This window comes from Fimicolochytrium jonesii, assembly GCF_025526975.1.
Source record: "Fimicolochytrium jonesii strain JEL569 chromosome Unknown EV422scaffold_16, whole genome shotgun sequence".
Lineage (NCBI taxonomy): Eukaryota > Fungi > Chytridiomycota > Chytridiomycetes > Spizellomycetales > Powellomycetaceae > Fimicolochytrium > Fimicolochytrium jonesii.
The window spans coordinates 92,824-120,633 of NW_026515683.1; the positions used below are offsets into that span (position 1 = coordinate 92,824).

Sequence of the window (27,810 nt, forward strand, 5' to 3'; positions counted from 1 at the left end):
GGTTGTCCCTGTGGGTTCATTGCCGAGAAGTTCCCACATGGGGTGGATTTCTGCGAGGGCGATTCCGCGAGGACACGTGCTCGCGAAACACGGTTTAATTCGCATTAATTGATCATGGTACTTTTCCATGTTGCTTGCGGAGAGACTGGACTGGACTTCCAGTCGCTGAATTTGAACATTGCGAGACTCGACTTTCCCACTTTACGTTTTCCGGAGGTCTGGAGCTTGTCGACCGTCACCGCTAACTGGGCACCACTCGGTATACCTCCCGCGACGGTGGCCGTCCTGCCTATACATCTGTACGCTGATTTTGAGACTCTGCTAACGGCGCACTTCGAAACGGAGAGCGTAATGGGCTCGACGCGCAGAATCGTCGACGCGACAAGTTCGGACGTGGAATCAGCTCCTGGGAGTCCCCCGCCTCCCCCACGCATAGGCGCTACAGCTACTATCCCGACAACTCAACGCTTCACCGGGAATGGGGAGAACCCGGACAGCGACGAGACAGAAGATGAAGCCGACGGAGAGGAGGACGTCGAAGAGGCGACGGAAGCTGACTATGAACACCCGCGAATGACGAGACGAGAACGAGAAGCTTTTGCGCGGAAAGATCAGTATATGCAGCTTCGGTATGAGTCGGACTTGGAGAAGAAGCAAGTGGTAAGAGATGTGGCCCACTGTGTGCCGTTTGTAGGATGTTAGATGCGCTTGATTTTGATGTTATATATGGTATAGATTGGACATTTACGTGTACTAACGCCGAACGGGAGGCCGAGCTCTCAACAAGACCGATACGAAGTCACGACAGGACTCAACGTAGTAGGATTCTCGGAGGACTCTGACATCTGCATCAATGTTCCAGGCGTAAGTGGCACCCACGCCTTTATTGGTGAGTGCCGATTTGCGGTATGCCCCGCCGGTTGTTCGCAATGTGGACCAGACCTTTATTCAGTCTCGCTTCCTGGTAGATGTGTCTGAAGATGCTGTGGAACACTTCGTCGAAGATCTGAACTCGACCAATGGGACGGCATTCGGCGAACACAAGTACAGACTATGCCCATTTCGGCTCTACCAGATTGTGCATAATCAAATCATCTCCTTCGCCATGGTCAAATGTCGCTATGAGATGATCAAAGCCCAAAAAGCTGGAGAGTTGTACGATGTTGTCCCAGCTGCGTCCGACGCCGATGATGTCCCGCTGGCAGCGAAAGCCGAAGATGTACGGGTGGAACTCGAGGCCGGTGATGTATCGATCGCGGTTAAACCTGAAGATGTACCGCTTGCACCGAACGCCGGTGACGACGATGATATTCTCACCGCATCTAACCCTGATGATGCACCGGTCTCAGCCGGTGTCAATGAAGTACCGGTTGCACCCATCGGTCCTGCCACCCTCGCATCAGAAGCTCCGCGGAGAAATCCGATGCAATTATTCATCTCAGAGCCAAATGAGACTCCGCAGCGTTCTACCGCGCATGTAACATCTTCGGGTTCCCGTCATTCCGGCACTCCATCCGTTCAGGCTTCTGCCCCGGGTTCTGCCGCTCAAGCAACACAAGTCATGTCATTGACGGTTCCCCACACACAACCCATCGGGATGGAGATAGCGGAAACCTTCGAAATCCCTTTCAATGTTGCTGATCTGGATAATGACGAGGACGATAAGGTAAATCACCTCTTTCGGTTTGCATTGCTTTCATCAAGGAAACTGATTCTGCTACCATAGGATGGCAATCGCGATTTGCCCGGGGGACAAGGCGGCGAGACGTCCGCTGGGAATGAGGCGGGAGACTACACAGATTCTGAACAACTAGATGCAAGCCCACAGCTTTTGCTTGAGGCTACCGATCCTACGAATGCGGATGATAGCGGAGACGAAACGGAAATCGAAGATGATGCCGCACCCTCTATACCCAACATTTCCTTGAGGAGCGTACGAAGCCCTGAGGAAGCGAAAAACGGATTTGCGGAACGAAACAACGTTACGTTTGCAGAGACTACCCAGGGCGACGGTCATGCCGATAAAGATGCCACCAACATGGTTGCAAAGTCGATGGTTGCGGAAGAGGACGACAACAGAAAGCGGTTGTTCGATGCTGACGACTCGATAGTCGAGGCATCGCCGGTGAAGAAACCGCGCTTAGAAACGATTGCTGGGATAAGGACACCCGCCGCCGCAAAGAGCATAAAACCCTCTCAATTGGATGTGGTGCCGATGGAAATCGACCATGTCGATCCCATACAGACCGCTGTACCTGTGCCGCTGCCTCCGTCCCTACAACCGACGGACACCGAAGATTTGAGCGTTGTACCAGTCTCCAAATACCCTGTCCGACGGCGGAGAAACCGGATAGCTGACGAAGAAGATACGGAATCGGAACGTGTGGCCTCTACAAAAAGTCTGCCTGCTGCTGCAGAGGTGAAGCCACAATCGCTCCCTATGGATTCCCAGGCGGGGCTCTTCGAAGAAAGAAACAGCATTGCACCAGTTGTTGGTCTGAACGCAATAAGCAGTGCCTCTGAGAAGCAGAGTGCGGCAGAAGAGAAGGTCAAGGTTTCGTCGAGCAGGTCTTCTCGTGCGGAAAGCACGAAAGACAAGCCCGGTGCCTTCGGGGACGATCAAGGGACCACAGACATGGAAATCGATAGCAAAGCTGACCTGCCAGAACCAATACCGGAACCGAAAAAGAGGCCTGCTTCAGCTGTCCGACGGGGGAAGAAGAATGTCGACCCGGTTCCAAGCACAAGTCCATCTGTAATCGTCACAGAAGGGATAGTGCCAGAAACTGTGTCGCAGGTAGCAGAAACAAAGGCGCCTAGACGCGGGAAAAGGCTCAAAATAGAAACCCCGCCAGAACCAGTAGAAGGGAGGGCTGAGACGGTGCCACCAAAGAATGGCTCTTCAATGGATGTGGAGGCCACTGCAGCCGTAGTGCCACCCAAGGTGCCAGAGAAGGTGACTATGCGCGGAAAGAAGGCCAAAACAGTAACCCCCGCGGCGTCAATAAGTGAGGAAAGTACACAAGTGCTACCGAGCATGACCCCATCCACAGCCGTCGAGGCGACTTCAGACGACGTACCAGAAGTGACATCCTCGGTAACTCAGAAGGCCACCAAACGGGGAAAGAAGGCCAAAACAGAAACTCCTCCAGTGTCAATGGAAGTGGAAAGCACTCAATTCCCACCAAGTAACGATCCGTTAACCAACCCTGAAATGAAGGGTCCAACATTCGTGCAAGAAGAAGAGGCAGTACCAAAGCCAAAGGGGCGAGGGAAGGTTGCTAAACCCAAAGCTAAGCCAACTAAGACTGAGGCAAAGGCGTCGGACGTTGAAACCGGTTCTGTGGTGGAGGAGCCTACTCCGGCTTCTACACGGAAAGGCAGTCGGTGAGTAGCTGAACGTCGAGTTCTCTCGACTCTCGTTCATCTCATAGACAACTATCTGTACAGGTCGAGGAAGGGGGTGGAACCATCGCAATCGCAGTCGGTTCCACCACCATCCGCCGAGATAATCTCACCCACCATGACTCCCGAAGAAACGGGCGCCAGCGCAAAGTCAAGTGGGAAGGGCAGCTCACAGCGTGATGTATCATCGCAGGTCATTGTTCAAGGAGAGAAAACGACCGACGGGTTCAAGATCATGTTTACAGGATTTACTGATCATTCGCCTATGGATAAGGTATTGTTTCTATCCGACGAGGAAGTGATCTTCGACAAATTTCAAATGTACCCGTCATCCCTGATGCTGTTTGCGGGATCAGATTGTCACAAGTCTGGGTGGCGAGAGCGTCAGCGACTGGCACAAATGCACACACCTCGTGACAGACCGCATCCGCCGCACAATGAAGTTCCTTTGTGCTCTATCAGCTGGCAAGATCATCGTCAACGTGAAGTGGCTGGACGATAGCAAGAAAGCCGGGAAATTCGTCGGTACGTCTTACGTAGTCATACGAGTCAGCTGTGGGCAGAGTATCAGTGCGGACTAACAATTGTCCACCAGATGAAAAGAAGTACCTGTTGAAGGATCCGAAGACCGAAAAGCAGTACGGATTCACGCTGGCGAAATCGTGCAAACGAGCCCAGGATCATACTCAACCGCCAATTTTCGCCGGATTGACCTTCTACGCGACATCGTCTGTAATGCCACGACCGGAGGAATTGAAGGACATTCTGGAGGCTGCTGGTGCAAAGGTAATCCGATACTTTGTTATTTTGTGGTCTCGGACTATGTCTCTTACATCCTCGATAGTGGAGCAAGTCGCCACCACCAAAAACCCCCGTAGATGACTTTGTGGTCATTGGGCATCAGGCCGACGCAAAGGAACTCGCTTCGTTGATAGACGCGGGATGGATCGTGCACTCGAATGAGTTTGTGTTGACTGGGTTGTTGAGGATGGAGGTCGACTATCAGAGGTACTTCGTTGGCTTTGATATCGTTTCGTATGATATTCTTGACCTGAACATGAACCGTGCTTTCTGTTTTAGTCATATCCTGGAGTTGGAGGACAAATCCACATCGAAGAAGACGAGTAGTACGCCGGGCCGAGCGACGCCTGCTGCCAGGAAGAAGCGGAAATGAAACTTCGCATCGTATTCTTATACCGTCACATGCGATTGACCTATGCACGTCACCAACCGACACCGCTGATTAGGTATTCATTCACTCCCCCCCACCTGAATTTCTCACTGTAAATAGCATAATCATAGTCCCCGGCAAGCAAATGGTACTTCGGCGTAATAAGCATGCGTAAGTAGCCCATGGATAGGGGCTATAACGGCTCGAACGTAATGGCACACATGGTTATTAGAAACCACATACGTGGGGGATATCGTACATATATTTCCAATCGCTTTCCTTGTGGAAAGCACCTCTGACACAGGATATTTCTGTCGCGAATGATGGTTGCCAAAGTTCGGGGTATTTGCTACGAGGCCGCGCGTGGTCGTGTTTGAGGGTGCGGGTGCGAGATTATGGAGAGCAAGCATGCCAATGGACGCATTTGAGCGGTTGCTTCTGCTCATTTCTTTTGTGGGCTGAGGATTCCTTCCAGTTGTGTCTAAGAACGAGGGATGCGATCAGGAACGGAACTCGAACAAGATGAAATCACATCGGACTGTACCTTCAACTGAACATTCGTCTTCTTCAAGAACGCAATCTCCTCCGCGTGTTTTCGCTCCTCCATCGCTCTCCGCTCGCTCTCCCGCTTCTCAATGGCTTCGCATTTCGCTTTGAGTTCGAGCACGCTTTGGTCTAGTTGGCGTCTCTCGTCTTCCAGCTCTTTGATCTAAATCAGAGGGCCACACAGACGTCAGCCCACCATATGCAGCTTCTACGGCGATTGGACCAGCCACTTTGGACGTACCCGATTCTCCATATCCGCCTTCCCTTGCTCCGCCTGCAGCGCCTTGCGCATTCCAAACGCGACACTGCTCTCGTAGAGCGTTTGGTAGGCCGCGATGGACATGCGGATCTCGTCGCGCACGCGCAGGAGGAGGAGGCCGCGCTCTTGGCAGCTGATGGTGACTTGGCGGATAAGCTCATCTAAGAATCATGGAGGGCCATAAGCATGCGGTGCGCATGGGGTAGTCCCGATAGAATGACACTTGGTTTGAGACGAACCGAAACATTGACTGTACAGTTCTCGCCTGACGGGATCGATTCCGGTCTCGCGCGCTTGACGCTTTTGCAGCATGTGGTCTAGTTGTTCTTGCAAGTTGATGACGTCCAGACGGGTGGCTGGTGTGCTGGACACTTTCTGCACCCACAGCTGGCCTGATTCGTCCCATTCTCTATGTTCGTAATTGATGCATCAGCAAAATGCCCACGACGACAGGCAGTCTCAACAAATGAGCCAACCCAACATCCCACAAACTCACCTCGGCGGTAGAATAGAGTTCAAAATATCCTCAGTCTGACTCGGCGTCTTGGGCCGCTTGTCATCCACCGGCGGCAACTTGTTCTTGCCACCAGGTGGCCCAGCAGCCAATTTCTTCCCTCCGCCAATATCCGAGATCCCACCGCCAGCACCCGATTTGAGATTCGACTTTCCGGGTATGGCGCCATCTGTGCGGGATACTAAGACTGGGTTGTCGTATTTGACGAGGGAGTGTGAGGGTTGGATCATGGCTGGGGGATATTTTCGATTACTTTGGTCGATCGGAGTGGATGCAACCTGTGGGGAGTGTCAGTAAGCTCGTACTTCATGGGCCCATCGGCTCCCCTCAAACCTTCAAAAATGCACTTACAAGATCTCTGTTGAAAAAATTCCGATGCCGAACAACTTTGCCGGGACAGAGCGGGATAAAAGCTTCTTCCGGCAGACTGCACATGCATAGCGCAAACCGATGCTCCATTCAAAACTGACAGCGACGCGATCCCCGACGTGACGTGGCTTCGATTAGGTAAGCAGGTTGGAATTCAAGTGTCGGCCCCATGCCGCCCTATCGTCGCTATCGGCTATCGTCCCCGACCGAGGGTGGGCCGGAATGGGAGCTTGGGAATCTGCAAGACCCAGGCTAAGTCGCCAACAGGCCTGCACATGCAAACTGGGTCGCCGCTGGTGGCAGGTTCCCCTGTTTGTTCAGCGAGCAGGACACCCACACCCTCGAACGCTATCCCACCACCCTCTCTGTGGCGCACAATTTGCATATCCGCCGCCTGCCACCATTTTCTAAGGCTGCGGACTTATCCCCGATACGCTTTTGGTCGGCTTCATGTTTCATCATCTGAAGGCACCACTACGTGCAGGTCTGCGTGAATGCTTGACAAATCTCGGAACTGGCGACCGGCTTTTGAGGAATTATAGGAACAGCAAGGACGTGTATCCTGGATGAACAAGACTGAAATGTTTCCTTTCCTTCGAGCGAGGCATTTTGCGGCTTTACTTCAAAAGTTCTGATCTCTACGCTAGTGGGAGAAGGGAAGATTTTTTTCCTTCCATGGCACGCTCGTTTGATGGAATGCCTGCGTGAAAGTGCTATGCATAAAGTTGACCGGCAGGATAGAGTCCATATATCGGTTGTGTGGGTGGTAGGTAGTCCCAACTGACAGGTTGTGTATGTATATTCGGACGTGGACATGGACCGACGCGCTGGCAAATAGGTCCGCTCGGATTACGGCAAGCGCAGTTGCATATGCATCTTCCTTCTCGACTTGCAAGTTGCAGAACAGGGTCACTCCATTGCGCACTTGTTGATCACACGCCTCTTGAGAACACGTCCCACACCCAGAAGCAAGCCAATGCTGACGACAGTACGTGCAGAGGAGCACGGCAGTACCCGAAACTCGAGTTCCAGTCGGAGTATGGCAAACGAGCACCCATCCCGCGGCGTCAAGCGGCCCCGAACCTCGAAGAAACGAGCACCTCCACCGTCCGACGACGAGCATGCAGTTGAGGAGCAAAATATTTCAGAAGAAGGAGGACCGGGCCCTTCCCTTCAGGACGTGGATCTGGTTGAGGAGGGGAGCACTGCTAAGGAACGAGGACCCGACCCGTCCGACGACGAGTCTCTTATCGAGGAGCAGAATACCGGACGGCCGGAACCGTCGGACGACGAGGACGTAGTAGTGGACATGGAGACCTCCTCAGCAGCGTCGAAAAAGCCCAGACTATCATTCCTCCCTTCCATCCCCGCCGCAACCGTAAAAGCCCGCGTCGCGACAATATCCGGCTGGGTCCTCCAACACCTCGCCCACCGCATGGGCCCCACCGTCCCAACCCGGTCACTCAAATTGTACGCACGGCTAGCCGGCGACCTCCTCCCGCTCGCCGGCCCCGAATGGGCCGAGGAGGCCGCAGAACCTGATAATGGCGAGTTTACGCACGATTCGCTCACACCCGCTCTTCTGGACGTGCGGACGCAGCTGGTGCTGTTGGCGGATACACTGGCAACTGATGCGGAAGCGATGGGGACGGCGGTGCAGTTGCTGACGATGGCGCTGTGTAGCCTTGAACTTGTGCGGCGGGAGAGTTTGAAATCGTTGTTGGCGAACCAGGCCGGGCGGTATGAGAGTGAAGACGATGAGGAGTTTGCGAAGGTTGTAAGGGAGTCGTTGAAAGCGGAAAGTAGCGGGTTGGAGAAGACGTACGAGACTGTTGTTTTGGCGTTGAGGAAGGCGTGTGTTCTCCGGTTCTTGGCGGCGAGTTGGGCTGCGTTTTGTAAGACGTCGCCCGGGGCAGATGAGGAGGCACAATCACCAAGCGAGTTTCCAGCAATGCACGCACTAGCCCTTCTCAATATCGTGTTCCCACCCACATTACCACCGAAATGGCATGGGGCGCCAATTACGATAAAGCAACATCATATACCCACTGTGAAGCTGTTCCACACAAGTCAACAAGCCCATGCGATGCGGTTGGAACTGTTCGAGGTAATTGATGCGCTGGACGCAGCTGCAGAGGCCTCGCAAGCGGAAACAGCGGAGGTTATCATTGTCCATGATGACGGCGCATCTTCAACCGCCGCCGCCGACAATGCTACATCATTGAAACCTGTTCATCAGACCATGCTCACCAATGCGCCGCGGGATTGGAACGAAGCTCGAGAGAAGGCGTGGAAATACATATCCACCGCCCAGGAGTTTCGCGAAAGGATGAGCGATATGAGCCCGCCGTCAGCGTCGGAAAGTGAGGCGCAGAAGAATGGGAATCGGCGAGAGTCGGACGTACGGCATGTGGAGGTAGATGGCACCACTACGCTGGAGAAGGTAGGAAACCCGGCGTGCTAATTTCAACTTTTTTTTTTCTTGCATTGGCGCTTGTTTGACTGAACTTCGGACCTTTTTGAAAGATCCTGCAACAGGCCCAATTAGAAGACGACGAACATCAAATGGAAGCTGAGCCTCGGCCACCACAGTTCGAGGAGTCAGAAGCAGAGGATTATGGATATGAGAAGAGTCGAGCAACCGAGTCGACGAACGAGGCTTAATGGAGATAGGAAAAAGCGTAGTCCCAGATGCAGGGCCTTAGGAATACTGGCCATCAATCATGGCTTGAAAGTCGATACGCTAGATTATGTAGAACATTTTTGCGGCGTACGTTGAGGTCAGATGTGGAGTGAAATACAGATCTGTTGATTCTTGAATGGAGAACCTATGGCAAGGATTCCGGCCCGGTCTTGTCCCCCCTGTTCAACCGTGCCAGGATCATCCCACATTCCCATGAGCGACCAGAAAATGTTCCTAGGTAAGTCTTATTGATTGATCAAGTGGTGGAATATGGTATCTCGTTTACTAGACAGCTATGGCCTTCTAGCGAATTTGTAGTTGGGAGCTGGGAAATGCTTGCCTCCCTTTCACACGACCATTGAAGAGCAGGTGGCTGTTTCCGCATGCACTGCCGTCGTATCATCAATTTCTTGAACAGGGAAGAGCCGCCTATTGCGATCGCCCCTTGTTGCCGAAGTATTCCCACTGTCCCTCTGGCGCAGGCTCCTCTAAAGGCTCCCATACCTAAGATTGCAGGAGAAAGGGACGTCAAGATCAAAGCTTCACTCTGAACAAAAGCTCCAGCCGACCGCCCATACCTTGTACTTGAACATCTCAGGCAACAGCCTCAACTCGTGTTCCGCCGCCACAATCAGCTCCTCAATCTGGCCTGCATCCAGCTGCTTCTCGATCGCTGCCGTGTCCTCATTCTTCTCTACAACTTCGAGACGATGGCGAGCGAGGGCTTCCGCGGACTGACGATATGCTGCAGAGGCGGGAACGCGCTCGAGGGAGTGGAGGAGACGTTGGTAGAGAGAGATGAGGTGCGGTCTAGGGTTGGGGTGAACGGCTAGACCGTAAAGGCCGGTTGTCTGGATGTAGGGAATGCACAATTAGCAAGAGATATCATAGAAAGCGTTGTGACCACGGACTTGCAAGCACATCACAAGTCGATGGCAGGGCAAAGACGTGCTTGGAGCCCATTCACTGCCGTGTTCTCCCACCCCAGACGTCTCGGGGACCCAATGTGCTCCAAGTCTCAATCGCGGTCGCAGCCTGCGGGGCGTAGCAACCGTCCTGATACGTACCTCCTTCAGCTTGACGGCCTGGAGCAGTGGTCTGTAGAGCCTCATGGTGGAGTCGGTGTTGCGGGATATCGAGTCGTCTTTAGGAGCACTGTCCAACGTTCAACTTCAACTCAGCGTGGGAAAACTTGTTCCAGACTCCAGGACGCGCTGCTTGACAGGCTGAAGAGGAAGGGAAAAAGACCCCGTCCTGAGTGGGGAATTCAGACAGTCCTCCAGCGTTTGGGCGGAACGACGACGACGACGCAATTTTACCCTTGGACAGTCACATTCCTTTGACCCCAAGATCAAGGCCCTGCTACCAAGTCGCCCTTGCCCCCCCCTTTGCGGTCGCATACTCCGGCCGTCTGACATGACAAACCCCCCAGCCGTTAACGGTGAGTGGCTCAGAAAGTCTGATCGCCTCGTACTGGTATTGTGCTGTTAGGCAGGAGGTACTTGCGCATGTCTAGCGCATATATACAGCTTTCAGCCGAACTGCAGTACCTTGTCTGTCGCAACTTTTTGGGCCAGCTGTCGAAGGGTGTTTGGGGGAAACTATAACTACGCTCAGCTATGCGTCAAATTGGACTGTCAGCTGTCGAAGCGAAAGGTGATTCCTGTCGTTGACTTCTCTTCTCTCCCACGTCGGTCCCTTCCTTTGCTCAAAAGGCCATGCGGTCTCAGCAAGCTCCGGCGTAGCCGACTACAGTGCTCTTTTGAATCACCTTATCGATCACGAAGTTGTCGATCAGCACAAACGGGACGCTCGTATTATCATCGACGTCCTGCGATCACAAGGCCAGTCTGACGAGGAAATTTGGCATACACTCTGTCAAGCTAGGTGCGTCCTATCTCTCATACACGGAGTGGACGGAGGACTGATGGCACACGTTGGCAGGAATAGTTTGGGAGGGGTAAGCAGACCTCCGCTGACTTCGCACAATGCAAAGATGGGCAATAGCTTAGTCAATGGCACGGCGAACGGGGTGGAAAAGGGGAACAACGCATCGGCTGCTGCCAGACGGTCTATTCCCGGAACAGCGACGGCCTCCGGCGCCGCCGTCCCATCACGTGACATTCAAAGACCGACTCCTGAACAAAGCCTTCACTCGCTTGTGGCCGCGGCGTCCGAGGCGAGGGCTGCCTCGGCAGGTTCAAGCAATGGCATCAATGGGTCTACGAGCTTCAGGTCGGCACCTACCCATGCCGGTTCTTCCGCAAGTCAACCTCCCACAGACAAGTCTCACGATCTTCGAGCGCCTCCTACTCAAGCCCCTGGATCTCCTGGGATTTCAGTTTCACGTCTTCCCCATGCGGACGCACCCAGGACAAGCATGGCGGTCGCATCACTGGATAGGTCTTCACAGTCTATCGCGCCATCAAGCCATTCGGAAGGTTCTGAAGGTCCTGCAGTAAGACACATATCCCCGAATCGACCCCCGCCGCCGCATGGGAGGGCTTTTGAAGTTACAGTTCAGCCGGTCCGAAGCTCGCAAGTTTCTCGCGCCCTGCCCCCTCCTCCGCAGCTACCAAGACCTCTCCCTGGCCGTCCAATGGCGGGGAGTCCGGGAGTGAGATCGATGGACACATCCCCCGCGCGGGAAGCGGATCCCGCTTTCACCAAGACATCGTCGTCTACACCCTCTGTGATCGGCAACGTGTCGAGCACCATGGAGGTGTCGAGCTCTATGATGCATTCTAAACCGGCTCCTGTGATCCCGCCGGCTTCTACCGGAAGTCAGGGGCTCAGATCCATGTCACCTGTGAAGACGAGTAGAGCAATAAGGACGACCGAAAGCGAGGAGCTTGCTGCCGAACAGAGAAGGATCGAGGCGGAGCTGGAGCAAGCCAAGAAAGAACAAGAGGCTCGTCGAGAATCTCGCGAACGTGTAAAGCAAGCTAGGGAAGAAGCCAGAGCCGCGGCCCAGGAGCTTGAACGATTGCGCGTGGTTGAGCGTCGTAATCGGGAAGCGCAGCAAGCCCTTGAGGACGCTGAAGCCGACTGGCAGAGAGCGGAACAGGAGATCGAGCGTCATGAGGCGGAGCTACGAATCAAGCAACAGGAACTTGAGCAACGAAAGCAAGGTTTCGATTCACTAAAGCAAGGTGTCAAACGCAAGACCACTGCGACGCCAACCCCGGTGGACGTGGACGCGATGGTTACTGCACCCTCTGGGGCGGTGACCTCAAGTGAAGCTTTGAGGAGCCCCCAAGATCCCGAAGGGCGAGACGCCACCAAAAAGCGCAAGGTTGACGACGGAGAACGGTCTGTCCTCAGACCTCAAAGCTTCCAACCGGTGAATACCGAGATGATGGGAGATGACGATGACGATGAAGTTGGCTATGTATCACGTGGCCCCATCAAGATCAGCCTGCGATCTTCTCAACGATCCGCGCTGCAAGGTACCCCGTTGCCAGTTCGCGCTCCGGTCTTGCCACCACCGTCCCAGCCTGTGGTGCAATCAGCTGTCGGGCGCCCCTCGCAACCAGTTTCTGCGCAGCCTGGGACAACTTCGCAACCCATGTCGGTGTCGTCTTCTCAAGCACCGTCACCATCGCATGCCGTACAGACATCGTCTTCGTCTCCAGATGCGGTTAGACGAGCCGAGCAAGCTGCGTCCCAGAAGAAACGCGAGGCCGAAGTCAGAGCATCTATAGCTCGGGACGCCGAAAGGAAACGAGCCATGGAAGCTGAAGCCGCTCTAGATTACAGGAAACGGGCCATGGATGCCGAAGCTGCTGCTGCCGTAGAAAGGAAACGGGCTATGGAAGCACACGCCGCAGCTCAAAGGAAAGGGGCGATGGAAGCGGAAGCCGCTGCAGCTGAGAAGCAACGGGTTATGAAAGCCTCAGCCGCTATATTAGAGAAGAAAGTGATGACAGAGCAAGCCGCTACAGCCGAGATGAAGAAAGGGCTCATTGAAACCCAAGCTGCTGCAGCGAAGGCCAGCGCGGTACCCTCGTCATCGACTCCAGTGCCATCCCGGATCACAACCAAGACGCCTCAGCTGATCGCTCAGCCTTTCGTTATCCCAGACGAGGACGGCTCAAGCATTCCCCGCTCACACATAGCTGAGAGTATATCACCCTACACCCCAGTAATTGATGGACGTCGTCAGTCCAGCGCAAAGACGGCTAATATTTATCAATCGCTGAGCGCCAGCGTGACTCAAAATCGGAAGAAACGAGAGTCTATCGCCTCGGCTGGTCTACCAGCATCCCCGATGAAGATCTCGGAGCCAATCGTTATTGATGATGATGAGCCCAGCCCGTCCCGATCTACGACGGGGAACGGCGCCCCGCACGCAGCACCAATCACTTACAATGTACCGAAGTGGCAAAGCGAGGTTAGCACCGCCCTTCAAAGAATTGTTTCGCTCAATACGTTCCAACAAAGATCGGAGCAATCAGGGGACAGGAAGCCTTCAGGCGCTGGGTCGATTGCACCGGAACAACTCAAGGTCGACAAGACAGCAACGCCAGGGTTGAACGTGAAAGATTTGGCTCGATCAGTGCAGGAGGCTAAGGAGCATGCTTTGAGGGCCGAAGCTACCCGCAAAGCAACTGAAGCCCAGCAACGGGAGCGCCAAGCCGAGGAAGTTCGGAAAGCGGCTGACGAACGCCGGAAGCAGCAAGAAGACGAAGCCCGGAAGATTCGCGAGTTGCTCGAACGTCAAAAGCGTGAGATTGCGGAACGTAAAGAACGTGAGGCCAAAGAAGCTCTCGAGCGCGAAGAAGAAGCACGCAGACGCGCCGAAGCCGAGAAGGAAGAGCAGCGGAAGCGAGAAGAAGCGCGAAAGAAACGACAAGAAGAGGAGCGCAAAAAAGAAGAGGCTGAACTCAAGCGGCGGTTGGCGATTGTCAACAAGCAGCGCGAGGAGGCCCTCGAAAGGCAGCGTCGTGAAGAGCAGGCAAAGATTCAACGCGAGGAAGAAGAGCGTCAAGCTCGGCTGAAGAAGGAGAAGGAGGAAGCTGCGCGGAAGGAGGCGGAACGGATCGAGAGGGATACTCGTCAGCGTGAAGAGTCCGAACGCAAACTGCGGGAGCAGAAATTGAAGGAAGAGGCTGCCTTGAAAGAGCGCGAAGAGGCGGAACGAAAAGCGCAGGAACTGCGTCAGCGCGAAGAGGCCGAATGCAAACTGCGGGAGGAAGCGGAAATGAGAGAACGCGAGGCGCGCCTGCTGGCAGAAGAAGCAATCCGCAAAGCGCAGAAAGCACAGGAAGCCCTACGCCAAGAAACAGAACGCAAATTGCGGGAGCAGCAACAGAAACAAGAAGCTGAGCTCCGGAGGCAAGAGCGCGAAGAAAAAGAGCGTAAGGAAAGGGAAAAGCTCGCTCGTGAAGAAGCGGAACGCAAATGGCGGGAGGAGCAGCAGAAGCTGGAGCTCCAAAAGCAGGAGCGGGAGGAAGGAGAGCGCAAGGAAAGGGAAAAGCTTGCTCGCGAAGAGGCAGAGTGCCAAGCTCGTGAGCTACGGGAACGTCAGGAAGCAGAGGAGGCAAAGCGTCTGGCACGCGAAGAAGCCGAGCGAAAGGCGCGCCCTGATGCTGCGATGAAGAAAGCGCAGGAGGAGGAGACGCGGAGGAGGGTGAAGGCCGATCAACAACGTGTGCAAGAGGAGGAGGCACGAAGACGCGAAGGGGAAGCTCGAGAAGCTCAGAAGCGAGAAGAAGCGACCAGAATCGAGCGCGAAAAGGCTGAAGCAGCCGCACGTAAGCGGGAGCAAGATGAAATCAAGAAGCTAGAGTTGCAAGAAGCTCTCCGCAGGAATCGAGACGCGGACGCTGCTCGGAAGCCACCGCACGACCAGGCTCGCAAAGAAGCTGAGAGGATGAGAGCGAACCTACTGCGACAATCGACAAAGTCCCAGTCGGCCTCACCCGCATTGGCACCCGTTCCGGCACCCGCTCAGTCCCGAACAATGGCAGAACCTGAACGACTCGCCTTAGAGCTCAGGCAAAAGCTGTTGGTTAAGAAAGCGTCGAAAAGCGGGACGCCTGTCACGTCTCCTTCTAAGGACGCGAAAGATTCCGGGGCTAACGCTTCGCAAGTTGACGCCGAGCTCAACGCGATTCTCCAACGTGTCAACGCGCCGAGGCGATACAAGCTGAGAGATGACTTGGAGGACGGGGAAATACCGGATTCCAGCAACGCCTCTGCGAAGGGTCAGGATTCGGCTGAGCATTCCCCTACTCATTCGCCCATGATCTCTCGCGCAGTTCTCAAGGTGAGCTCAAACTCGGCGGGTAAGAAGCCTGCGTTTCAATCGTCTCTTCGGACCAATGCTCCTGGGCCGTCTTCGAAGCTACATTCTGCCGCGTCGTCGCCAGAAAGGATCGTCACTGGCAAACCTGATGCGCAAGGTGAGCGTCAGTTGTTCAAGCCGTTGGTGGGTGTGTCGTACGTGGGCGCGGAAGCCTCTCAATTTTTCAAATCCCTGTATTGCCTGAATTGTAGATGAACCTGCGGTGAAGAACGAAAGCAACCCCAGCACGCCACTTACTCATGCTGTTCAGACTCCGGCCAAGCAAGAGATGGGCTCTGCAGAGGAGAACAATCAAGCCGTCGTTCGATTTGCCACCACGGTAGATGCTCCGCGTGTGCCATATCCGCCGATGGTCAATCACCCACTTGTGCCTTTCGGTCATTTCGGAGCTCCTGTCCATCATAGTCAGTCAATGCCACTTGGTCTTGATCCCGCCGGCCTCCAGCAGCTGTTGAACGTGGTACCACTGGAAAGCCGCCAAACGTTCTTGGCCACCCTTCATCAAGAACACATCCGTACGGTCGCGCGGCAAGCGGAGGAGCGAGCGCGGCAGCAATGGGATCAAATGTACGGACACCTTTTTTCGGGTTCAACGTCAAGCACAGCTCAGCAACCGGGACAACCGCCAATGTCCGGCGCTTCGTCACCACCGACTGATGTCCCAACCATGCCAACCGCGTCAATAGGAGGACGACCCACTTTCCAACCGGCTGGAAACCCGAATGGCCCTTCCGCGCCTCTAACGAATACAGGTGGAGTGCAAGGTAGCGCACTAGGTAGCCATTCTATGCTTCCCGCACCAGTTGTTCCCGGCTCTATGGGGGGAATGGCAGGGATTCCCGCTAATGCAGTTTTAGGAGGAGGAGGATTTAGTGCGGCACCACCACTCCAGTTCAATCCGCCGTGGGCGCCACCACCACCGCACCATCAAGCGTGGCCAGCCCATATGATGGCAACGCCCGCGCATGCGAAGCACCCTGATACCAGGAGTGGCGTCTTCACCTTTTCCCCCATGTCACAAGTGGACTCGCCGCTACTCGCCAACGCCAATGCCACAACATCGGCACAAGCTTACTCACCCGCTTTCGGCAATCATGCGGTGTCGTCAAATCAAGGAAATGGCGAGCCTGGGTTTTCACCAGCAGAGTCCGTTAGTGGCACAGCTACTGCTGCGCCGAGAAATGTAGTCGGTGAAGACCCGGACGTGATAGCGGGGATCGCTGGGCGATTGAAATTTGTCAAGCAACATGCTGGTCAAAAGAAGACTGAGGGGCAGTGAGAGAGAAAGACAAAAGAAAACGAAGAAGATGCGACTACGACGCTCCGATAGAAGATGACCGCTCTCATGAGGGTTCGCGTACAGCTCATTGGGAGTTGGCCGTCCCTTGTGATATCTCCTCCTACTGATGGAGACAACCGTCTCCTTTATGTCTGCCGAATGTTTACCGTATGTCGTGGAATGAGCTCTTTTGGATCGCACCCAAACCCCTGTGTATGTATATAGATGTGCTTTTTTATTTTGTACGGTGTCATGTATATCGAATGGGCTTGAGCCTTTTGCTTAGGAGTTGAAGCATGACGATGTTCAAAAATGTTTCTGAACGAGGTGGCCTCCATATGCAGTTAGGCAACTGTACGTACAGTATATCTGCTCCAAACAAAGTGTCGAAATAGCGTCATGCTGCTGACGTAAAGTCGCGCATTGCAAAAGACCCGGTCTCAGAAATTCGCAGTTTCTCGTTTTCCTTCCCTTTCAGAAACAGCTCGCAGTACGGGCCTGCACCCAACTCATACGCAACTCCAACAACGCTTACACTTCCACTCCTCACCCAAAACATGGGTGAAGAAGCAGCTGTCCCCGACTGGTTCAACCAGATCCTCTCAAACATAGTCCCCGCGGAAGAGGCCGCCTTACCCAACCCAGCACCCGAATTCGAGTCCAAACAGCCCGACACAGAAGACACACTCCTCTCTTCTCTCTTCGCGGTAGATACCCGCCCCTCCGTGGAGAATATCAACGCGGATTATCATGATGTTGAGGCGTATAATGAGGCGTTGCCGTTTATGGGTATGGAGGATGGAGCGGGAGTGAATGCTGGGAATGGAGGCAATGAGGGGGTTGAGGATATCAGTGATGATGAGAGAGAGGAGGTGGTGGTTGGAGAGGTGGTGGAGGTCGGAGAGGTGGTGGAGGAGAATGGATTTGTGGGCACCGGTTTGGAGGGACTGGAAGACGTCCCGGCAACGGTTGCGACTTCTGTACTGGTTCAGGGACAGGAAGTGCTGGATGTAGTGACTCCGGTGGTGATGGATGTATCGGACGGGACAACGACGATGACGATGGAGGAGGTCAAGCTCGAGGCGGCGCAATTTGGTTTAGGGGCGGACACAGTTCCAGTGATTGTGGAAACGACGACAACGGTGGTTGAGCGAGAGATCAAGACTGAGTCAGTGCAGCCTATGGAAGGTGTGGTCATTGAGGAAGCTGTGGAGGAGAAGGTCAAGGCGGAACCAGAGACGGGAGCACAACCATCATCAACTCCCACAGAGGTGCAGGAAACCCCAGCCTCAAACGACCACAAATCCGACACAGAAGCCGAAAGCGACAAACCTGACAGCGATTTCGAATTCAGCGACTCCTCGGACGACGAGTCGGACGCCGGCCCCACCCTCACCCCCGCCGAGCGCGAAAAGCTGCTCCAATCCATGGACGCCCACCCGGAAGACCCCGCCGACAATCCCTCCACCCTGCGCACAAAGAACGAAGTCGCCAAACTGCCCCCCGTGGAACCCATCACCGAGCCCATCCCCGAAGCAGCCACGTTGGCCGTCATCGGGCAGATACATTCGATCGTCAACGATTTATTGATCATACAGGCGCCCGTCAACGCGGACCCGGAAACGGCGTTGGATGTCGAAACGGTGCTGGTGACAGCGACAAGACAGCCGATCGGCAAGATCTTTGATACTTTCGGTCCCGTCGCACGCCCGTTCTACTCCGTGCGTTTCAACACCCCGGCGGACATCGCGGCCCTTAACATCCCCATCGGCACCGACATCTTCGTGCCCAAACTCCCCGGGTTACAAAAGGTGGTGTTTACGAGGGTGTTGAAGAGTATGAAGGGGAGTGATGCGAGTAATATATATGATGAGGAGGTTGCGGAGGATGAGATGGAGTTTTCGGATGATGAGATGGAGATGGAGCATAGGCGGCAGGTGAAACAGGGGAGGAAGAGGAAGAGGGGGGATGCTGTGGGGGGTGAGGAAGGGGAGGAGACCCAACCGGATGTGCCGCCGGAGATTAGTGATAGCGCGGAGTACATACTGAATGTCAGGCCGGTGGGGGGCAGGGGACGGGGACGCGGGAGGGGGGATGCGGGTGGTGTGCATAGGGACGGGGGAAGGGAGAGCGGGAGTGGACAGCAGCAGCAGCAGCAGCACAGTGGGTATGCTGCTGGGAATTTGGGCGGACGGGGTGGACGCGGCGGGACGTGGAACCGCGGGCGTGGGGATGGAGGTGCACCGTCGAGGGGTGGCTACAGACAACAACAGCAGCAGGGACAGGGATACCCACAACAACAGCAGCAGCAGCAGAATAGGCAACCGTATCAACAGCAGCAACAGCCGTATGGGATGCAGGGGTACATGCAACGGCCGCAACAACACCGACAAGGGCAGGCCCCGTCTTACCCACAAGCGAATTTCGCTGGCCAGCAACAACAGCAAATGCCCTTCGGAGCGCAGGCAGGCTACAACCCCGCCCAAGTCGCCATGGCGGCTCTCAATCTCCTCCAACAACAACAACAACAGGCTCAAATGCGTGGTGGATACGGTGGTCATCAACAACCCACGCAACACGGCGGCCAACAACAACAACCACAGCCGTTTGCGAATATGTATGGGAATCAGCAAGGTGGCTTCAATACGCAGCAAGGGTTTGATCTGGCGGGTATGATGGGGTTGATGCAGAGGGCGATGCAGGGGGGTGCGGGGATGGGGAATATGGTGGGGCAAGGGTTTCCTCAGCAGCCAGCACAGCAGCAGCAGCAGCAGCAGGGAGGAGCGGGGCAGGGGCACCACCAGTATGGTCAACAGGGGCAGCAGGGGGAGCAGGGGCAGAGGGGGGGTCAGTAGGGCGAGGCAAACCGTGAATGGATAGGGAGATAGGGTAGGGCATAAGGTATAAGGTAGTGAGATTATGAATTGGATAGCGGGTGTACGTATTGTACAGTAGGGGCGTTCAGCATATGGGCATTGGCGCTAGGGTTCAGGTTATGATATAGCAAAACCAATGTAATTTAAAGAATATGTAGGTGAAAAGAGAAGATGAAGGGTTTTGTGATTCAAAAAGGAGAATAAATCGAGAGTGATCCGGTATCCCAGTGAGCGCGAGAAAAGCCTGGAGTTCATCTCATCAAATTCTCACTAACTATGTGTTGGGTCCCCACGCGTTCATCACAAGTTTGTTGGCTGTGACGTGTTTGTCCCTTTGCTCATCTCTTTGTTCCCTGCCCCGTACTCGTCCGTGAACTCTTTCTCCAGCGATTCCTTGCCGCTATGATTCATCGAACGAACATTATTAGCCCCACGCCTCCATCATACGGACACATCGCTCATCGCAGAACCCACCTCGACTTATCAACCTTGGCATATTTCCTCAACTCCGCAACCAACCCCGACGTCCGCGAGCTGTTGATATAAACGTCCACGCGGCCAGGCGCGTATTGGAAGCGCGTGTCCTCTATTGCTGCTGCGTCGGCGTTGCTGCTTGTCTTTGCTGCGAGTGCTTTTTGTAGGTCGGATCCTATTGACGGAGGCAACGGTGGATGAGAACACGAGTAACGGTGGTTGGATGGCTGGATGGTTAAAATGATACCCCTGCTCGCTCCGCTCGCAACGAGGATGTAGGGTTGGTGTGTGATTCGTAATCCAGGCCCAGCCCTCAAGCACTCTCCTCGCTATCGCTCGGAAACCCTCAAGCATTCCTACGGCCCAGCCCTCAACCATTCTCCTCGCTCCGCTCGGAAACTCAAGCATCCTCCTCGTTGTCGCTAGGATGCTCAAGCAACCCTTCGCTGTCGCTCAGCCACCCACCCTCCCATCGTCATCCTCCCGAATTTCTCCCCCCTTCAAAATTACCCACCCTTGATCGTATAAATCTCGTTGAGGCCACTCTGAGTCTGTTCCGACTTTGTAACAATATTGAGCTCAACGTTTGCGTTCGCGGTACTCGCGCTCTTCAACTTATCACGCAATTCGGTCGCGGACAAGCGCGAACTGAAGCGAAGTTGTTGGTGGTGGTGGTGAATGCCGATGGTGGAGCGGGAAGCTTGGAGGCGGGAGCGGAGGAGGTAGGTTTGTTTGAACATGTTGGTATGACTGGAGGTGAGTGGCTGGTAGTGATAGAGGGAGGATGAGTTGCGAGTTGATTGCGACGATTGTTTGTGGAAGTTGCAGGTTGCAGGGGGGAAAAAGAGATGCGAGGGCGAGAGGGAGGGAGTAAGTTCGTCGGTACGTCATGGGCGCGCGCGCGATTACGCAGCGGTTACTCACACCGCATGCTGTTGAGAACATGGGTAAGTATCAATCACAGCGGGTGCGGGGTTCGAATCTCCTCTGGCCCGCGGTCTTTTCTCCGTCGACGCGTTCGGCTCAGCAGCAGATGGAGTGCACAGCCACCACGCCCATTCACACCCTCACTGACAAGTTTCCATCCAGCTCAGCATCCAGCTCAGCATCCAGCTCTCGATGGTCTCTGGTCTCTCGCAGCTTGCAACCGAGTGCCGTTCAAGCAACAGCTATCCTCCTCGTCGATCGCTACTGTAAGCGTAGGCGGGCGGCTTGGGCTTGCACTACAGTCATTATCAGTCTCGGCGAGTCCTCGCAACTTTCCCACGTCATGTCTTTAACGACCGCGCCAACCTCACCCCGTCCATCACCCCCAAACTTCCCCCCACCAGAACTCCTCACCCGCATCCTCCTCCACCCCGCCTTCACCCACCCCCCATCGCTGCTCGCCTGCCTCCTCGTCAACAAACGCTGGTCTACAACCCTCTCCACCCGCGAACGCTGCCTCATCAAACATAACTTCACACACAACCCGCAAGGCCTGCCCCCGCGCGATGGATTCAACAACAAACGGTGGGGGACGGGCCAGGGTCTGGATGGGGATGCGTACCTGTTCTGGGAAGAGCTGGAGGTGGCCGCTTTGAAGGATGAGTTTGGCTGGCTGGGATTGATGCAATCGGAGCTGAGGGAAATGGTGGAGACTACTGGCTCCCGAGCCACTCATCCAAACACGGCAAAGAACGAATCGCAGTGGAAGCAACTCACTGCGGACGTCAATTTGCTCACGGAGCCGTTCAGAGCCCTTAACGTTATCAAATCATACCGCGAGCGGTACGCGCGCGATGCGCGGAAATTCTGTTTCCTGCTCCGTGAGGAAGGGGCCATGATCTGCCCTTTGCTTCTCGCCCCCGTGCCTGAGTTAGACTCCGTAACAACCTCAACCACTCAACCGCTCCTCAAAACGCTCCTGTCTCGTCTGAGGGTATCAGAACACCTCTGTGAGCGCTACACTCTTTGGCGAATCCCCGTTTGGGATGAACAGATCACGAAGGCGTTCATCCGAAACAAGCGCATTTGGTGCTACGACACAAGCGTCAACAAGCCTCCGGCGCTGTGCACCGATGTGCACGCGATTTCACTTTACAAGGATGTGTATCAGGCGCTGAAGGATGCGGATGTCGTGGAGCTGATTCATGTGGAGAAGCCTGATCAAATTTTGGAGTACTGGGAGGAAGAGGAGGAAGAGGAGGAAGAGGAAGAGGATGGGTATCCGTGCTGGTTTACGTTGTGTAGGAGGAGAGAGAAGGGGCGGAGTGTGCTGGGCTGGATGGTGTATGATAATCTCAGTTCGTAAGGTGGAGAGGCTAGAAATCTATTGATACGTGGCGTGTACAGGGTCTATTCTAGGTTTGGTGTTTTTACATAGGTCTGCTATGCTGTGTGTGTGTGTCGTGCAGTGGTGTATGTGTAACCTCCCTGATTCGCGTGCGTGCAATGTCTATTTCTGTTTCAGCGTGCGCTGCTTCTCCGCGTCCTCCACAATCTTCTTGGCGACCAACATTCCCTGTAAAGAAAGCGCATGGTCAGCAAACAGATCATATGCGGCATATCAGCAAACAAAACATCCCAATGCGGCATATCAGCAAACAAAACATCCCAATGCAAGCACACGCAAAAACCTACCTTCCTCCCCCTCACAAAATCCACATACCGCCTCGCCAAGTTCTCCCGATCACTCTTCTCCCCCAGATCCTCCAACTCCTCCTCCGTACTCGGCACCCAATCCGGATCCACATCCAAAACCTCAAACCCTCCAAAAACCAACATCGGGGACGCAGCCCCACTCGTGCGTTTCCTCAACTCATCCGCAAACCCGAACGATTCGACGACGGGGAGGGTCGCGACGACGTTGAAGAAGGGGGTGCCTTCGCGCATCTCTTCAGCGAGGATCCGCCCGCGACGGCGAGCGAGGACCGCGTAGACTTTGCCGAGCGTGTCTGACGGCGTTTGCAGGTCGCATGTATATGTCGCGAGCATCAATCTTGGGGAGTAGCTCAAAAACGCGAGACGGAGGGCTTCCCTCAGAGTCGAGATGAGGTTTCCCGACAATAACGTGAGCTGTTGCGGGGTTGGGGGTGTGGGTGGTGCGGGGAACGTAAGGGATTCGAGGAAGAAACAGAGGCCTTGCATGGGTTCGGCGCAGAGCGGCCCTTGGAAGGTGGCCAGTTGGAAGGCGGTGTGAAGGGAGGATTCGTAGGCTTTGATGTTAAGTCGTGAAGTATCCCTCGTGGACGTCTCTTCCCTGTCCTCCGCGTCGTCTTGCGTTGACTCAACTCCGTTCTCGTCCCCCACATCCTCCTCCTCGCCACCCATCCTCCCCGCCTTTCCCCGTCCCCTCGCATTCCTCGCCCCCTTACAACTCTCCAGCCACCCCGCCCTCTCATACCCCTTAACATCATTCACAAACAAATTCGGTCCCACCCGCTTGGGTCCCAGCGCCCAGATCCGCTCCACGACGCCCGTCCACACCTGCGGGTCTTTGACCTCGCCCTCTTTGATGGCGTCGTCGAAGGCGGATTGGAGGCCGGTGAGGAAGGTTTCGCCGCGGGATTTGGGTTTTGCTGCAGTTGTTGTTATGGGAGACGAGGAGGAGGAGGATGATTGGGCATCGTCATCATCGTCGTCGTCGTCGTCGGTTCCTTCAACGATGCTCCGGATGGTTTTCGCGTTGTTTTCGAGGTAGGCTGTTACGTGGGATGGTAAGGGTACGGCGCGCACGCGGAGGGTGGCGAGTTTGTTCGGGGTGGAGAGGATGATTGTGCCGAGGGGGAGGTTGGCTTTTGCTGTTGCGTCGTCTGCTGCTTGTGCTGCTGCGGTGTGTTCGTCAACCATATCTGCTCCCGCTTCTGCATCTCCGCTTGTCGTCACGGAGGCAGGATTGACATGCTGCTGCTGCTGCGTAGGGTTCAGCGCGGGTAATCCTGAAATTGTCTCACGGAATGGTACGATAGGCGGCGAAACCTGAATCTCACACCTCGCGAACCGTTCCCTCAAATCCTTCAAACACCGCTCCAGATGCAGCTCGCCCGCACACACGATCACATGCTCGCCCGTCTCCTGCAGATACACCTCCACGCACGGGTCCGCCTGGTTCAACATCCTCAACCCCTCCACAAGCTGGTCCATCTGGTTCGGGTTGACGGGTTCCAGCGCGACGCGGACGATCGGGGCCGCTTCAGCTTTGACGCCGCCGAAAGAAGGGCAGGTGATGACGGAGCTGAGTGTGCCGGTTTTGAGGACGTGGGAGGCGAGGCCGCCGATGCCGAAGACGTTGCCGGCAGGGACGGAGGTGAGGGGTTGAAGTTCGCGGCCCATCATGAGGTAGAGGTTTTGGACGGTGATTTCGGTGCGGTGGCGGGTGGGGTCGGCGGGGTTGTATTTGGGACCTAGAACGTGGATTTTTTGGCCGACGCGGATTGTGCCGGAGTAGATGCGCGCGAAGCCGATTAGTTGTTCGCCTTCTGGGGCTTCTTCTTGCGAAGAGATTGGTGTTGAAGCGTCATCCGTGCCAGAGGTGTCCAACACCGCGGGTCCAGACTCAACACCCGCAGCTTTCCTCGCCTCATCCAAATCCACATGTTCGGGCACAGCCGGAGCGGCGGAGGCTGGTGCAGGCACCTCGCCCGATTTCGCATAAGCCGCGGCGGCCAAAACCGCCTGTTTCTCCAACGCCAGTCTCCTCCGTTCGCGCATCTCCTCCGCGGTCAATGGCGCGCGTTTGCTGGAGGGGAGCATGTCGGGTGACACGCTGAACATTTTACTCACGTACGCGACTACGGGAGCCGAGTCGGATGCGTCGCATTCGATGAGGGGCTTTTCAAGCTCTTTGAGGGATGCGGACAGCGGACTGGTGTCGTCCTTTTTGCGTTTCGAAAAGAGAATTTTCGGGATCCGTTCCTTTTGGGCGGTGGCGGGTGACGGGAGCTGCTCTACGACTGTGAGCAGCACTGAAGAGGAGAGCGGTAGCCACTGTCCCATGATCGTCTGTAATAAGGCGCGGCTGTCTTTAGATTTTAGATCTCTCGGTAACAGCTTGACGTTTAGAGCATTCACAATCTTCTCCACTTTCGCCCTGTCGTTCGTTTCCAAGACAGTGGTATAGAGCGTCCAGATGTTTTCGAGGATGAACTGCACAAACATCGGCTTCAGCGCTCGCCCTTTCACGCCCTTGTGGCCAACCACCCGTCTCGTTTTTGGGTCGAGGAAGTAATCGCCCCATAAACATTTCCGCAACAGCTGCTCCTTAATACCGAGTTTCGCGCTGTAGATTTGTGCAAACTGCTCTATCCGGAACGCCCACCCGTCGATCGCGCTGGCGAAAATCACGTTCCCGGCGTCGGGCGAAAAGTACAGCATGGAATCGTCATGGTGTTCGAGCTGCCACTCCGCGCTGTCTTCATCCGCTGTGCCGTTCGCCCCATCAGCAGCGCCAGCCTCCTGTGCCCGCTTCTTTGCATACTCCTCATACCGCGCCGCATCCTCCTTCATGACATCTTCGGAGTAAAAAGTCCCCATGATCGCATTGACCTGTTCGAGGATCTTGTTGAGATGCGTATACGCTTCGGATGGTGAAAGTTTCAGTTCGGTGATGAGACGGTCAATCTTGTTTAGGACGAGGATGGGCCGCACGTTCTCTGTCCATGCCTGTCGCAGCACGGTATGTGTTTGCGTGCATACCCCCTCTACTGCGTCCACGAGAACCAGCCCTCCGTCGCATAAGCGTGATGCGGTGGATACTTCCGATGAAAAGTCGACATGTCCCGGTGAATCGATTAGGTTGATCAGATAGTCGTCTTTTTGTAATGCCGGGGTACTGGATATCGAGGATGTGCTCTTTGCGGCGGGGAGGTCCTGTTGTTGCTGGGTGTCATTTGACCGACGCAAGATTTGGAAAAAGAGGGATATTCCCGACGACTTCATGGTGATGCCTCGCTGTTGCTCGTCTTCGCGGGAGTCCAAGTAGCGGACCTTTCCTGAAAGCTTTGCGCTGATGATTCCATTTGAGGCCAACAAACTATCGGAGAGTGTCGTTTTACCTGTGGATGAAATTACGAATGAGTGGCACTCAGCTACAAGCTTCTGAATACAATGGCCGTTCGGTAAAAGAGGTAGAAACTCACCATGGTCAACGTGTGCGAGGATACAGATATTTCTGATCTTGTCTCTGTTTTTCTGCAGCGCTGCGAGTTGCGCGAGTGTAATGGCAGGCATTCTCAGTTGGTGCGCCTTGCTGGGGTGAAAAGGAAGTGCCGAGTGCACTGGAGTGGAAGAGAGGGACGAAACTTAAATATGACAATGAGCTGCCTGTGTGTTTGCAGAGCGACGTTGTGGAAAAGTGCGAAGTGGGCCTGCACAAGATTGGGACTTTGGGGACAAGCAAAGAGAAGCAAAGAGGGAGGCTGCCACGTCTGAGTTTGACATGCGACGTTTGAACCCTTCGGCCAACGCCGATTCTTCCCACGCATTGCAGCACCAGCGAAACCAACAGCACCTACTCAACCCACCTTTTGCCACTATAACACCGAGTCAGCCAAAGGTCAAGCGCCTGCCGACCTCCCCAAGGACTCGTGGACAGCCCACTCGCCAAGCAAGCGCTCTGCGATTCTGACGAGGAAAGCGCGGAGTCCAATCCAACGTGACCGTCAGAGTTGGAGGGACAAAGATAAGACCATATCCGACCAGGGGACGAAGATAGCCAAGCGAAAGGCTCGCTACAGGACTCAGGAGAGAAACATGCTGCTGTTTTCGGTTGCCGTACACTATCGTCCACCATAAACTACAAACTGCGGTAAGATGTGGTGAACACGGCCCCATACACCGTTAGTTTCTGCCTTACATGACTGGCGTATCGCGATAAGGCGCACCCTGAGGCGCACCAGAAGCAATTTGACTTCAAGAAACGATGTCAACAAGTTTATCGATGTTGTTCCTGTCCACGAAAAACACATCCTGCCCATCCTTCTCAACGACTGCATCCGACCTTTCCACTATGATGCCCGTCGTTTGCGCTTCGCACCCGCCAGTTGTGACTTGCTTTTGCGTTTAGCTCCTGATATGGCACCCCCATCATCGGAAAGCGACGCCGATGGTCCTGGCGTCTCCTCTTTCACATCCTCAGATGTCGATGTTGAGTTCTCATACAACTCCTTATGCCTCACCGCCATCCTCACATAATCCTCATCCTCCCTCACATCCTTCAATACCACCCCAAATATCCTCGCCGACTCTGCCTTCACCGGATCCTCCACCTCATCCCTCGGCAGCTCCGTCTTCTCCCCATCGCCCGTCTTGACATATTTCCTCCCTCCTTTATGGTTTGCATACCGCCTCGCACGCGTGACGCCCATCTGTATGAATTTTCTTGCCATATCCATGCCCACAAAATCGTCCGCGGCTTTGTAGGCGAGGAATTTGGCGTACAGTTGTTGCGAGGATGTGGTTGCGATGTCGGGGGTTTTGAAGCGCCAGAGGGGAGAGAGTTCGGATCTGTAGGGCTCGCAAACGAAGACGCCTTGTTCGCCTTTGCCGATAGTGTAAAGATTGGGGGTCTTGCGGAGGTTGAGTGTTGCGTAAGGGAGAGAGTAGTCGAACTGTTTTGCTTTGGGTTTTGGTGGGGCTTTTGGGCGGGGCATAGTGTCGTATTCTTACGCAGGCTCTGGAAGGCAGGTTGCGCTGGGAAGTGGAACGGTGCGAGTGAGTTGTGGTCAAAGGGAACGTAGCGTAGCTTTAGTATCGATCTTGCTCTGGCATCCAATAGTGGATGGCTGCAATGGGGAATGGGGTTACAGTGCATGTTCCAGCTGTAAGACTTCTGGCCCAGCTTCTGGCGGAGAAACACGCGTATCACGTCACTCTCTCAGATGCGAGGACTCCCAGTCTCAAAACCCACAGCAGGTTGCTACTTGCATCCTTGAAAGCGAGGACG

At 54.9% G+C, this 27,810-nt stretch overlaps 9 protein-coding genes across 9 annotated transcripts; 5 read left to right on the forward strand and 4 right to left on the reverse strand.

Moving 5' to 3' along the window:
- The first annotated feature begins 3,718 nt into the window (after positions 1 to 3,718).
- On the forward strand, positions 3,719 to 4,774 carry EV422DRAFT_96788 (uncharacterized protein). Its single transcript, XM_053074548.1, has 4 exons — positions 3,719 to 3,930; positions 4,001 to 4,191; positions 4,250 to 4,413; positions 4,486 to 4,774. Exons 1-4 carry the CDS (start codon positions 3,843 to 3,845, stop codon positions 4,577 to 4,579), a joined length of 537 nt encoding a protein of 178 aa, XP_052924411.1. The 5' UTR covers positions 3,719 to 3,842; the 3' UTR covers positions 4,580 to 4,774.
- Positions 4,775 to 5,018: 244 nt separating this feature from the next.
- Positions 5,019 to 6,125, reverse strand: EV422DRAFT_507208 (axonemal dynein light chain-domain-containing protein; the record flags this gene model as incomplete). The annotated part of the gene is made up of 5 exons (XM_053068643.1): positions 5,019 to 5,057; positions 5,121 to 5,285; positions 5,364 to 5,542; positions 5,621 to 5,790; positions 5,878 to 6,125. The coding sequence occupies 5 exons, from the start codon at positions 6,123 to 6,125 to the stop codon at positions 5,019 to 5,021; spliced, it is 801 nt and encodes a 266-aa protein (XP_052924412.1).
- A 1,178-nt stretch (positions 6,126 to 7,303) lies between these two features.
- On the forward strand, positions 7,304 to 8,928 carry EV422DRAFT_568525 (uncharacterized protein; the record flags this gene model as incomplete). The annotated part of the gene is made up of 2 exons (XM_053072655.1): positions 7,304 to 8,707; positions 8,791 to 8,928. 2 exons carry the CDS (start codon positions 7,304 to 7,306, stop codon positions 8,926 to 8,928), a joined length of 1,542 nt encoding a protein of 513 aa, XP_052924413.1.
- Positions 8,929 to 9,376: 448 nt separating this feature from the next.
- On the reverse strand, positions 9,377 to 9,798 carry EV422DRAFT_497624 (ETC complex I subunit conserved region-domain-containing protein; the record flags this gene model as incomplete). The annotated part of the gene is made up of 2 exons (XM_053067960.1): positions 9,377 to 9,451; positions 9,526 to 9,798. Coding segments are annotated over 2 exons (348 nt in total), but the record flags the coding sequence as incomplete, so codon positions are not given.
- Positions 9,799 to 10,183: 385 nt separating this feature from the next.
- On the forward strand, positions 10,184 to 16,820 carry EV422DRAFT_533454 (uncharacterized protein). Its single transcript, XM_053070597.1, has 4 exons — positions 10,184 to 10,388; positions 10,663 to 10,834; positions 10,892 to 15,354; positions 15,449 to 16,820. The coding sequence occupies exons 1-4, from the start codon at positions 10,364 to 10,366 to the stop codon at positions 16,534 to 16,536; spliced, it is 5,748 nt and encodes a 1,915-aa protein (XP_052924415.1). The 5' UTR covers positions 10,184 to 10,363; the 3' UTR covers positions 16,537 to 16,820.
- Positions 16,821 to 17,093: 273 nt separating this feature from the next.
- Positions 17,094 to 19,391, forward strand: EV422DRAFT_568528 (Gar1/Naf1 RNA binding region-domain-containing protein; the record flags this gene model as incomplete). The annotated part of the gene is made up of 1 exon (XM_053072656.1): positions 17,094 to 19,391. One exon carries the CDS (start codon positions 17,094 to 17,096, stop codon positions 19,389 to 19,391), a length of 2,298 nt encoding a protein of 765 aa, XP_052924416.1.
- A 1,570-nt stretch (positions 19,392 to 20,961) lies between these two features.
- On the forward strand, positions 20,962 to 22,256 carry EV422DRAFT_97068 (uncharacterized protein). Its single transcript, XM_053074550.1, has one exon. It carries the CDS (start codon positions 21,157 to 21,159, stop codon positions 22,177 to 22,179), a length of 1,023 nt encoding a protein of 340 aa, XP_052924417.1. The 5' UTR covers positions 20,962 to 21,156; the 3' UTR covers positions 22,180 to 22,256.
- On the reverse strand, positions 22,257 to 26,253 carry EV422DRAFT_97212 (uncharacterized protein). Its single transcript, XM_053074553.1, has 2 exons — positions 26,006 to 26,253; positions 22,257 to 25,921 (listed from the first exon to the last, which is right to left on the reverse strand). The coding sequence occupies exons 1-2, from the start codon at positions 26,094 to 26,096 to the stop codon at positions 22,335 to 22,337; spliced, it is 3,678 nt and encodes a 1,225-aa protein (XP_052924418.1). The 5' UTR covers positions 26,097 to 26,253; the 3' UTR covers positions 22,257 to 22,334.
- A 342-nt stretch (positions 26,254 to 26,595) lies between these two features.
- Positions 26,596 to 27,795, reverse strand: EV422DRAFT_97191 (uncharacterized protein). Its single transcript, XM_053074551.1, has one exon. The coding sequence runs from the start codon at positions 27,515 to 27,517 to the stop codon at positions 26,873 to 26,875; it is 645 nt and encodes a 214-aa protein (XP_052924419.1). The 5' UTR covers positions 27,518 to 27,795; the 3' UTR covers positions 26,596 to 26,872.
- Positions 27,796 to 27,810: the final 15 nt, after the last annotated feature.

What these genes read in the sequence shown, in the direction of transcription:
- EV422DRAFT_96788 (XM_053074548.1), top strand. Translation starts at nt 3,843, where the DNA reads ATGAAGTTCCTTTGTGCTCTATCAGCTGGCAAGATCATCGTCAACGTG. An exon ending in GAAAGCCGGGAAATTCGTCG is followed by an intron (nt 3,931 to 4,000) that starts GTACGTCTTACG and finishes ATTGTCCACCAG; the next exon opens with ATGAAAAGAAGTACCTGTTG. An exon ending in ATGGAGGTCGACTATCAGAG is followed by an intron (nt 4,414 to 4,485) that starts GTACTTCGTTGG and finishes TTTCTGTTTTAG; the next exon opens with TCATATCCTGGAGTTGGAGG.
- EV422DRAFT_97191 (XM_053074551.1), bottom strand. Translation starts at nt 27,517, where the DNA reads ATGCCCCGCCCAAAAGCCCCACCAAAACCCAAAGCAAAACAGTTCGAC.
- EV422DRAFT_97212 (XM_053074553.1), bottom strand. Translation starts at nt 26,096, where the DNA reads ATGCCTGCCATTACACTCGCGCAACTCGCAGCGCTGCAGAAAAACAGA. An exon ending in CCTCGCACACGTTGACCATG is followed by an intron (nt 25,922 to 26,005) that starts GTGAGTTTCTAC and finishes TTTCATCCACAG; the next exon opens with GTAAAACGACACTCTCCGAT.
- EV422DRAFT_97068 (XM_053074550.1), top strand. Translation starts at nt 21,157, where the DNA reads ATGTCTTTAACGACCGCGCCAACCTCACCCCGTCCATCACCCCCAAAC.
- EV422DRAFT_533454 (XM_053070597.1), top strand. Translation starts at nt 10,364, where the DNA reads ATGACAAACCCCCCAGCCGTTAACG. An exon ending in AAACCCCCCAGCCGTTAACG is followed by an intron (nt 10,389 to 10,662) that starts GTGAGTGGCTCA and finishes TTTGCTCAAAAG; the next exon opens with GCCATGCGGTCTCAGCAAGC. An exon ending in CATACACTCTGTCAAGCTAG is followed by an intron (nt 10,835 to 10,891) that starts GTGCGTCCTATC and finishes ACACGTTGGCAG; the next exon opens with GAATAGTTTGGGAGGGGTAA.